This window comes from Pteronotus mesoamericanus, unplaced genomic scaffold (assembly GCF_021234165.1).
Source record: "Pteronotus mesoamericanus isolate MK-2021 breed Mesoamerican mustached bat unplaced genomic scaffold, CSHL_Meso_final contig_180, whole genome shotgun sequence".
Lineage (NCBI taxonomy): Eukaryota > Metazoa > Chordata > Mammalia > Chiroptera > Mormoopidae > Pteronotus > Pteronotus mesoamericanus.
The window spans coordinates 8875914-8888229 of NW_026555076.1; the positions used below are offsets into that span (position 1 = coordinate 8875914).

Genomic DNA, 12316 nt, shown 5'->3' on the forward strand with positions numbered 1-12316 from the left:
CAGGTGCTTGGTCTCCAAGTCTGGTTGAATGGGGAGGTAGTCAGAGGGTCATTCAACTTCAGGGTTCAGGAGCTGAAACACAATTTAGAGTATGATGTTATTTTAGGCTTAATGAAACCCACACTTACGACTGTTTTAGGACCTGGCCATCATTTCTGGCTTAGTTAATAAAGGTGAAGGACAGGGATGAAGCTTACGGGGCTAGCTGTGAAGGAACTGAATTGAGTTCTGGGGTTACTTGTTAAATCAAAATCATACTTGTACTAAATCAGGACCCTCAGTTTCACAAAGTGACATTAATAAAATTGCTTAAGTTCTCAAATATTTTGCAAAAATATTTTTTATTCTTCAAAAGTCAAAAGTGAAAATGTTAGCAAATTATTATCAGAGAATTTTGTCAGAAAAATTACACTTCAGAAATCAATTTACTCTAGAAATTATAACAATTATAACCTAAAATTTGATAAAGTGAAATAAACTTATCTATAATTTTGAGTTTTATCTTTTAATATAAAATTTCATTTTTTTACTCTTTACTGCCAAATGTTGGTTCATTTGTTAAGTACATTCACTTTAAGCAGCCTTTTACAAAGTTATGCCCAGACTGTAGGGTGTACTTGCAGTATGCAGATAGGTGGCAGCAGCGTTCACAAAAACACAATTTTGCCCTTCAGTGGGTCCTAAAGTTTGCATTAAGTCCTTAATTTTAAAGTACTGTATAAATTGACTGACTTTTACCTTTTCTAAGTTACCTCTGTGCTTATCAGTGGATGTTTGGTTTCTAGTTGCAATTATGTTCTATTATACATACATTGTTTCTCTTAACAAGGACACAACAAATATGCTATTTTCTAGGTGTCCAATCTGTTTTTCATAGTTCACTGCTAGTCAATGTAATTCTTACCTCACAAAATGTTTTGTCACTTAAAACAAGTCAATATATAGATCATGTATCATAGAAATCTACGCTTAAAATGTATATAATCTTATTAAACAGTGTCACCCCAATAAGTTTAATTTTAAAATAAAATAAATATAAATTTAAAGACTAAATATATATAAAAATAAATAAAATTTAGATTTTCAAAAGCTTAATAATATAGTTCTGCATTGTAATTTTACCCTTGCATATACTTAGCTCACTGGTACTAGACAAACATTTAAATACTGTACACTTATATTTAGATAGAAATGTGTTCTACACACACTATATGAAAAAATGTAGTTCATGAAACAGCACATATAGTATGAAACTGATTTTCATAAATATTTACAAATAGAGAAAAAGTGAAAAAAAGTGATGGTACCCATTCCAATAGTGCTAATGGCAAACGGTAGAGTAGCATGTGATTTTTATTTTCTGCCTTATGCCTGTTTTGTGTAAAATTTGTATATTTTCTATTTATAATAAAAAATAAAAAGTTATTTTAATTTAAGTATGTATAGGACATGCATGATATGTAAGGTGTTTATAAATTCAAATGCCTATACAAATTTGTAACAATATAATGCCAAAATTGTAGCTTGCAGACAATACCTAAAAGATTTAAGAGGTGACGGAAATAGGAAAATAAACTGCAAGCCAAGACATGAGGCAGAAATAACATACTGCTGACACAGAAAAAAAATTGTCACATAGTAGTGGTCATGTGTGCAAAATAGACAGTGTATGGAGCACCTTCGATGTTAGGATAACTTTTCACTTATTTCTGTAGACACTAAGGGAACTGTATTGATAAGAGGTTGGTTACTTAGAACAGAATTCATGATAGCTAATTTAAGTTAAAAGGGATCTACTAATAGGTACTTATCAGCTTACAGAATTGTGGGGAGGGATGGAGAAATAATGTATTTTGGGCTTTCAAAAATAATTCCCGAAGACATGTTGCAAAACTGATCCACCGAGAATCAACTGCTGCATGTATAGTCAAGAAGCAAATTGAAAAAATGGGAAGCTCATGCTAATGCTGGAATCTCCTGAACCATATTGACACTGCACAGTCAAAAAGCCATCACAATTATGAAATGGCCTTGTCAAGGAAGCCACCACAAATCAGAAGCTCCCATGCCTAGGAAGCCTCCTTCTTGCTTCCGGCTCCAGAAGCATGCCATACCTGCCAAGGTAGGCATTAAAACACTGATGTTCCAGGCCTTGACTATCAATACCCATGAAACTAGTGATCCACACTGGGACTTCGGATAACACTACCACAGTGAAAATCAGATGCCTATAGACTACGCTTTCCTCTAGAAAAACCAAAGGCAGCCGAAGAATGAATTCTGTCTCAGTTCTGCCTTGCTAATGTTGAATATATCCCAGCTCCAGCTGCGAAGAAGTTTGGGACATTTAGTTTTTAGCTTTTCAGCCCCTGCAGTAAAGAATGGCACACAAGAAAGGGGTGTAATGGATGTTAAGTGTTAATCTACTTTATTTCCTAAAGGAGCACTAATAGATCCTAAATAAAGTAAAGGGGAAGAAAACGGTAGAGTTGAAAGTGCTTAAAGCAATTTATTTGCTCTACCCTCAAAACTATCTCCTTATCCAGCTCCTATTGAAACTGCCACTATTCTATTATTTATCTCATTTAGAAATCTTGTGACCCTGTGTCTATCTGGAATCCAAGAACTATTTCTCAATAATATACTTATAAATGTTTCCCTATAATACAAAAATAGTGTGAACATAAAAAAACTTTCATCCTAGAAGCAATTCTTAGTATGAAAATTATAAGGTTAGCAAATTAAATCATCCTGACTGAACCATTAATATCACTTCTATACCAGTGATTCCTCACTTTTAGTTTTGTCTCAAAAGACATAGTAGGAGTAATCAAAGTTACTAGAACAGAGAGTACTTTTTAATGGAGTTTTCATTTAAAAGGGTCCTATTATAAAAGACCTGTGTGCCATGCTTGAATACATTGCTGATGCTCAAAAAACATTTACTGTTCATCCTGACCAGGGTGGCTCAGTTTGTTGGGCACCATCCTGCCAAGCGAAAGGTCACAAGTTGGATTCCAGGTCCAGGACACATGGCTGCGTTACAGGTTCGTTCCCTGGGTCAGAGCAATCGACTGATATTTCTCTCTTGCATCAAAGTTTCTCTCCCTCTTTCTCCCTCCCTTCCCCTCTCTCTAAAAATAAATTTAAAAAATATTTTTAAAAAACTTATTGTTGAATGAAAAAATGAACCTCAAAAGCCATGAGAAGCTTTTAAAGTGTTTTAAGCAGGGGAACGACTTGAAAACATTGATTTTTAAATGAATCAGAGAAGAAAAAGAGTGGAAGCGTATTGTAACTCCAGACAAGAAGTCATTTAGTCCATCTCCTCATTTCATAGGAGAGGAAGTTGTGATCCCAAAGAAGTTAAGTTGTTTGTTCAAGGCCTCAGAGTCAGTTAGTAGCAAAATTGCCTTTTCTCCCTATGCCCAAACACCTAATTTTTTTTTTTTACTACATTTCCTAACCTACAAATTCATTATTCAACACCTAAACTTGAGATATCCATAAGAGTATTTCCATTGTAATGGCACAGTGGTATAATGATATTGGAAATTTTCAGGTCTAACTGGCTAGTGATGTTTCGGCAGGACTTTAGCATTATGTAGTTTTTTGGAGTTGTTTGTTTTGCGGGGAGACAGTATTTGAACTTTGGTATATTAAGGATTAATTTGACTTGCAAATCAGCAAACCAAAGCAACTCACAGAGATTAACGAACTGGCTTTGCTTTAATTTTGTTTAATTAAAAAATAAGAAAATATAATTAATGAGATCATTATTTCTCAAAATATTTCTATTTTTAATTTTTTTGAGAGGTGTTTGTTTTTTCTCCCATGCAACTCTGTGGTCATAAAGCCCATGACTACTTTTCTCATATTCCGACCACTGATGATTCCCAACATCCTCCCTCCCTCCTCGCTTTTCATTTCTCAGTTCTCAGCCCTCCTTTCCCTTCCTGTTACATCAGCTTTCAGCTGCCAAAAGGTGGATTTTGTCACTTAATCCAATAGGGAGTTTTCTTTTTATCATTGAACTCTTTTTTTAATTACATTGAAACTAAAAAATAATGCGATTTCATTTCAAAAAAATTAAGTTGGACTTAAATTTTATCATGTGAAAATTTGGGTAATAGGAAGCAGGTGCCAATTTAATATAAAAGCAAGACAGTAATTTTGAATCTTTAACCCTCTGTTTCTGTTTCAAACTATTTTCCTTTTAATAATGCACCTGAACACTCTTCTCTAGTTTATTAATAATCAGACTGCATTGTTATACCTTACTGTGTAGAAATTTGGCTTCCCATATCTGCTGCTGAGATCCAATGGAAACCTCTAGGGGTGGAGAAAACCACATGGTCTCGCCGCTGGAAAAGGAGGATCAGACTGAAGGTTCCTGGCTTGTTTTGATTTCTGAAAATAGGCTGGTTTAATCGTAGAGAACGCTCAGGCCCAGGCTACCAAACCACGAGTTTTTCTGAAATATTGAGGATGAAGTAAGAATTGGTGTAACTTCTTAGGACCCCTGCAAAATGAACCAAAAGTCTTCCCAGTGTTCCCTTCCCCCATTATCCTTTTTACAGTGTTGATCTAAACCCATTCTCTCAAGGACCATTACCCACATGTAACTATTAATTGCATTTTGGTTGCAGTGTAGCTCTGTAAATGCTACTAGATAACTGTAGGGACCCCAGTCTGTGCACAGAGTATCAGTGATCCATAGCCCAGAAAGCATTAAAATGACAACAACAAAAATAATTTGAAAATGTATAGCTTCCTCTGCCAAACATACTTTGTCAAACATCCACTGGTAACCCATGAATTCAAAATACTGACAAAAAGGTAGAAAATCCCATATTGCCGTAACTGTGTTTTATGGTTAGTGGACCATCAAAATGGACATTAGATAAAGAACTCCATTTTCCTAAAAATTAAACAAAGCTTGATCCTGAAAAACAACAGAAAGAGTCCTAATAAAATTATTCTATGAATTAATTTTTTGTTAAGTGAAGTTAATTCAAGTCATGCATTCTGAGGATGAAAATGGACAGCAATTAAAAAAAGAAAGAAAACAAATGTGACCTTGATTTCTCCTCTAAAGCCCATAATCTCTAAATTGGTTCCTTTCATCCTCTGGTGGTATTAATCTTCAATTTATTATGTTAGTGTAATTCTAAGTAGATATAGTTAACCCAGAGATTACTTTCTCAAAGTTGGTCTATGCCTGTCTTCTCTTACCTCATAAAAAGTAAAGGAAGGAAAGTGTGTGCGTGTGTGTGCGTGCGTGCACGTGTGTGTGTGTGTGTGTGTGTGTGTTGGTATGTGTGTCCTGTTGGTGGTTTAAGATTGAGTTGGGACTTCCTCTTTGCACAGTTACCTTTTCCTCTCACACAAGGGAGATCTCATTTTGTTTGAGACTGGATACAGTTGAAAACAAACTGCACACCAACAAGTGGGTATGATGGCTAGGAAGCCCCCGAAACCAGCCCCTCGCAGGATCTTCCAAGAAAGGTTAAAGATTACTGCTCTACCCTTATACTTTGAAGGTTTTTTATTAGTCAAGCGGTCAGAATACCAGGTAAGTCCAGAGATGATAATGTTAAACTAGGAGCTTCTGTCTTAACATAACATTTATTTCAGGATGTTGTGATATGACAAGGGCCTCCCTCTTTCTGTTGGGATTAAACCCTCTTCTGGTGCTCAGAAATATTATTCCAACTTTGTATAATTTAAATACAATGTATGGTTTAAACATGTGTATATGTGTATTATACTATATAATAAGGTTTTAATATTATATTACTAAGATAAAAAAAGTCAATAAACTAAATTTCTAAAGAATTCATTTACACATCACAGAAGATTTTGGCTTAATAGATGAAAGGTTTCCTGTGTTTTCTCCACAATTTACTGCTGTGCTTTCATGATGGCTTATATCATTAAGATAAAATATTATGATTGAAATTAAACCTTCTGTTCTTATTCTCAGTTGTGTCAAGTTTATAAATAATGATCAAATTGGTTTTTAAAGCTCTAAATTTTGGTAAAGAATTGTGCAAACAATAACAGTAATACTGTTTAACATTATGTATAATAATATGTTCTAAAATCACTGTTTAAGATTCTGAGTTTAAAAGATAATACTTAGTGTAATTGAAAAAATTTTAAAGGAAAAAAATTATACTTAGGGTACTTTGTGGGTGGTATGTACTTGACATGACATAAATACACACAGCAAGAAAATTCACAAAACATCCTATGTTTTTAAAATGTAAGCATGAAAACTTAGTTAACATCAGTGCTTTTAGAATAATAATTGTAGATAATGTGAAATTAATGAGGGAAATAAACACAAACTGTCTACTACTAAAGAAAAATCACTAACAGCTGAAATTTTATGAAATTTTAATATTCACTGAAACTAGGAAAAATTTAAATGTGTTGAGAAATGCCATAAGAATAAGTTAATAATAATAATAGAAATATATTTTCTGTGGACTTATTAATACTTGGGGAAAATTGTATACATGAAAATATCTACAATAGCACCTATTTCTTGCATACATAATCAGGCCATTTACTATATGAGAGTACAGACATGGTAATTTGTTTTCTGTTATGGGTGCTAAGTATGTATTTGTAATATTTGTCAGTTACATTGGAATGTTTCTGCTTGATCCTGTCTGCTCTAAAAGCGAGGTCAGTTTTGTCACCATGGGTCAGCCACCTTGCTTGTTACACTTTGCCAGGAAGGAGGAGTTGGGGAAAAGGAGTTTCTAATTTGTAATTTAAATTTTGTAATTCATTAATTGTTTCCCAGAGTATTGATAATAACTGTTTCTTTTATCAGATTCTTTTTTATGTGTAAAGAAGGCGTTCCATTGGTATGGTTAGGAGAAAAGACAAAGATTTTAGTAAAACATGACTTTACCTGATGGTTTTGCTACATGCTCTTATGCAAGTTAATCAATCTCCTTGAGACTCGATTTCCTCGGTTATAAAATGGACAAAATACGACTTGCCTCCCCAGGCATGCTGCTAGGGATACAGTAGGTGCTCATTCTATTTATTCATTCCAGCAGTATCCACTGAGTACCTATTATGCACCAAACATCACACTCGGTGCTGGAGAATATCAATAAAACACAAAGAACCTTACCTTCAAGAGGCTAAGTTTAGTAAGGAGTGACATCTCCCTTACCCAATTACAACTGTAACTTTTCTTAGAAAGTATCCTTTGAAGTGGAAAGAATAAAGTATGGGCATAAATATTTCTGATGAAATTAACTTATGTTTCCACTTGACTTCATAGCAAAGTATCTTTTACTTGTATGTCAGGGAGAAGAGAGTAAGGGGACTACAATAATGTCTACTACTATGGTGGGTTTTAAAGGTTAGAGGGATAACATAAATGAAACACCTGGCTCACACCAAAGGTTAGATTCATTCTCTTCCCATTTTATTATTTATCACATTCTTTTCCTTATTGTTGTTCATTTACAGTTGTCCCCATTTTTCCCCTTGTTGCTCTCCCCTGCTCCATCCAACCTCCACTCCCAAAGACAATCCCCTCCCCACTGTTCTTGGGTCATTTTTACATGTTCCCCTTCTTTCCCTTTTATCCCCCTCTCCCCTCTCCTCTCGTCCTTGTCAGTTCATTCTTTATTTCCATGTCTCTGGTTCTTTTTTTGCTCGTTTATTTGTTTTGTTGATTAAGCTTCACTTATAGGTGAGATCCTGTGGCATTTGTCCTTCACTGCCTGGCTTATTTCACTTAGTATATTTATCATATCCTTAATAACATACTAAAGTGAGTTTTGAGTCCACAGGTAATATCACTCAAAGGAGAGCTACAGTGATAGAGCGCTTGAAAATGAAAACTATGAGAAAAAGTTAAAGAAAATGGCGGGATTTCTAGGTAGAGGGCCTCAAAGTGCCAGGCAACCTTGAAATGAAGGTGAGCCAAGGACATGTAGAAGGTCATCTTTGAAGGTAACTGGCTGGAGAAAGCGGGGAAACTCTATAGAATGTTACCCAAAGTTTCTGCATTAAGGAATTTAGAATATTTAAGCCAGAGAATGTACAACTGAGAAGTAACCTGGTTTATAATGAGATTACATGTTAAGAGGTGTGTGTTAGCTGTTTCTGTGAAAGGGCACAAAACTTTAAGGGCCTTTGACCCCAGTAAAACATGTCAACATACATCATTTAAAATGCAGTTCCAGAAGGTTGGTGAATCCCAGGTCAAGGACCCATTAAAAGTACATAATCTTCATGGAAAAGATAATATGGGAGGATTTACTTAAACCACAGTGCTAGAATTTTGGATTAATCAGGAAGATTTATTTGATAATAAGGGCTATTAAATGCCACAGTGAGATACCAACACCAACACAATTCTCATAAATGGGGAAAATTCTCATTTTTCTGGAACTGTTAGAAAATAAGAGTTTGGGCAGCATCTCACAGTTTCTTCAATCTGTGATGTGCTAAAATATGTGTAATATGTTTTCCTATTAATCTGAACATAAGAATGTGGTTATCATAATAGTATCAAAATAGCATTTCTCTGACTAGTGCTCTAATTGCCACTAATTAATTTAGAAAAACTTCAGGCCTATCTCAGGTGTGCTCTCACACATAGTTCTCTATGCTGTAATCTCTAATTTTTAAAACAACATACTCCTTTCAAGATTTTTGAGCACAGATCTATAAGAATATTAATTTATTTAGAAATTCTGTATTATACTTGTACTTCTGTACTAATATTTTGAAGCAAATTACTAGAGATATGAAAAAAGGAATTAAGAAAGATTAAATAAATAAAATATAATTAGATGTTATAAACATTTCCACCCCCATGGGATTATCCTGCATACCTGGGGTTTATGTGCCCCACCTTGGAGACCACTGTACAACATCCTTCCTTAAGCAAAGGCACTTTGCTTGCTCAAAAGAAAAAGAATAGGAGCTTTTTACTGGGTACCCAGGATAGAGAAGAACTTACGATTCTGCATTGTAACCCATTTGCATTAGTTACATCAATGAGAAAAACCAGTGGGGAACCAGAAGATATAAATATCGGCCCAATTATGGAACTTGGGCAATTTCTTTAAATGTTTTAACTTGTTTCCTCTTTTGAAAACTGAGTGGTTTGCTATGATGATCAAATAGGCGATATGATAATGGGTATATTTTCTTAAGGTGTTGACATATGGCAGATATCATGCTGCGCTCTTAATGTCCTGTCCACTCTGATCCTTACAGTAACTCTTCTGGATAGAAATTGTTTTATCCGCTTCAGAGATGAAAGCTGTGGCTCACAGATGCTATGGTCAAAGTTCCTCATCCATTTAAGGAGCCTAGTTTGGATTTTGTTGCAAAGCACTTATCATCATGCTGCCTCTCAAACTAGTTCTAAATCCTTTTGTGGATTCCAAAGGTTGGGGATGTTTAATTACTAGATTCTTTATCACATTAAGCTAAACAGTGACCTCAGTACTTTCAAACATTTTTTTAAGTACATAAAAATGAGATAGTGACCTTAAACTCTAAATACAAGGTCACATAATGATTATGAAACTAACAATAAATGCAAAAGTCCCATTTCAGTCCCTTTTCTTACTTCAGGAACTCAACACAATGACTGGTAAAAAAAAAAACAAAACAAGAAACTTTGTGTTAAATGGATTTCATTTTAAAAAATGTCCTTCAAAATTAATTTTTTAAATATTTACATACCTCTACAGATATAAATGCATACCTAGATGCTGATTGTTGAGAGTGATATTTATATATGACTCAGATTATACGGGTATTCATGAGAGCTTATCAGAAACTAAATTGAGACTTGACCCCACAGTTCTCTGAATACCTAATGTAGGTTTTATCTGTTCTTAGGTTTGTGGTTGTGGTTAGAGCTCACGGTACCTATTGTTATTTATAATCTTATTTTTCCTCTATGCTGCCTTTACTCTCAACTCAGTGCCTTTGTTCTTGCTTCTTCCCCCATTTAACAAATCCTCCTTAATTCTTTCCATGAACCTTTATGTTCACTTACCAGTAAACTCCTATTTTCCTCTGGTTAACTCTATTCAATTCCTATCGTTCTGTCATGACTGAACACCTCTGTAATTTTTCTCAGGAGCACAGATGGATATCAGCATGTACATACAGAATAAAATCAACAAACCTTGACTGGCTATTAATTTTTCTGTCTGGTGGTAGGTTAATACCAATGAAGCTAATTAAAAATGAACATAGTGGCAGACTTTGACTTCAGGGTTTTCTCTTACTTTCCTTTCCCCAAGAATCAAGAGTCTTGAATTTGAACTTGATCTTAGATGTTATATGTCAGTAAAACTACACAACCCATCATTAAGTTCTCTAATCAGTATGCCTACATTCTGATCCCATCTCCACTCTCCCTCACCCCCATCCTTCTTACAAAATACCGTGTCACCTTGACTTGACCCCTGTGTTGAGAAGCTTACAATTAGAGCAGGATGTGAAAGCCTTAAAAAGAGAAATGTGATTTCTTTTTTTAAAAAAACCTCCCAAGATAAATTTGAATTGTTTTATTATTTAACTCAAGTCAAATCTGAGAAAATTCAAGAGAATTTTTCAACAGTGACCGGACACTCTCATGATTATTTTATAGAATATCTGCTTGATTTTAGAGACAGTATATATTAACAAACTTCTAAAGTCATATTTCTCAATGCAGTTTTCTATCTCTTTATTTAAGACAATATGAAAGGGTGATTTTATGTAGAAATGATAATGGGTTTCATTTTTCTGGTTTACAAAAATTCTTCTCCTAATACATAATCCCACTGAGAGAGATCTATTTCAGATTTTTACATGGCACATGGTCTGTCACACACACATACAAATCACCTTGTGGAAAAAGCATTATATGGATAATGGAAATTGCAAAGTAATAATGCAAGCAAGGAGGCAATGTTATTTTTTAATTTCAATTTTATTTTGTATTGGTTTCAGGAGTACAGCTTAGTGGTTAGATGATCATATACTTTCCATAGTGTCCACTTAAACATAATGTTCCCCTAAATATTTCAGTACCCAAATGCCACCATACATAGTTATTGTAATATTATTGACTATATTCCCTGTGCTACTTATATCCCCATGACTATTTTGTAACTACCAATTTGTACTTCTTAATACCTCACCTCTTTCACCCAGTCCCCCAAAACTTCCTCCCTTCTGGCAACCACCAGATTGCTTTCTGTGTCAATGAGTTTGTTTCAGATTTGTTTGTTCATTTATTTTATTCTTTAAATTCCACATGTAAGTGAAATTATATGGTATTTGTCTTTCTCTGACTGACTCATTTCACTGAACATAATACCCTCTAGGTCCATTCATTCTGTCACAAATGGTAAGATTTCATTCTTTTTTATGGCTGAGTAATAGTCCATGCTTTGTATGTACCACAGCTTTTTTTACCCACTCATCTACTGATGGGCGCTTGGGTTGTTTCTATATCTTGGCTATTGTAAATAATGTTATAATGAATATACAGATGCATATATTCATTCAAAGTAGTGTTTTGGGTGGCTTCAGGTAAATTCCCAGAAATGGAACCTCTGGGTCATAAGGCAGATCCATTTTTAAGTTTTTGAGAAAACTTCATACTGTTTTCCATAATGGCTACACCAATCTAGCAATGCATTTTTTTTTTCTTTTTAGTGGCCAAAATATATGGAACAACTGCTGTATCCCAGGTCCTATGTGCTTTACATACATTATTTAATTCAATCCTCAACAACTTCTTGAGGCAATAGGAAGAGGTTGGTTTCCCTACTTCTATTCTTGGTCCTTCAACAGTGAACTGTCACACAAAAAACACAGTTGCTATTATTATCATTATTACAATTTGGTGTTTTTAGTATACTCACAAAGTTGTGCAATTATCACCACTATCTAGTTCTACAACATTTTCATCTTTCTAAAAAGAAACCCTACTAGCAGTTATTCCCACCTCTCCTGCCCTGCACATTTTTATACCTATTTGTTGGGACTTTTCCTCTTCCCAGCTTGAAACCATTAAATATTAAGGCACAGATATATAAATGAAGATCAATTAGTCGCTTTTATTATTAATAAAATTTATCTATATTTTAGCTTTAAGCTTTAAGTCCAAAACTGTGCTAGCACCTTAGATTTAGGTAGCCTTGAGCAACCTTGCGTTATTCACTCAGTTTGTTACTTACAAGCCTGCTCCTCTTGGAGGCCCTTTGCCACAGGGCAGAGAACGGAACAGAACACCCACTCTCTGCTGGTAGGCGGAGCT

General features: G+C 34.6%; 1 protein-coding gene across 1 annotated transcript in view; it reads left to right on the plus strand.

The window, feature by feature from the left end:
- Positions 1–5444: 5444 nt before the first annotated feature.
- STAP1 (signal transducing adaptor family member 1) overlaps positions 5445–12316 on the plus strand; it is a 35391-nt gene continuing 28519 nt past the window's right edge. The window contains exon 1 of the mRNA XM_054566731.1: positions 5445–5575. Within this exon, the coding sequence (XP_054422706.1) occupies positions 5456–5575 (120 nt within the window). The 5' untranslated portion in view covers positions 5445–5455. The remainder of the gene's footprint in view (positions 5576–12316) is intronic.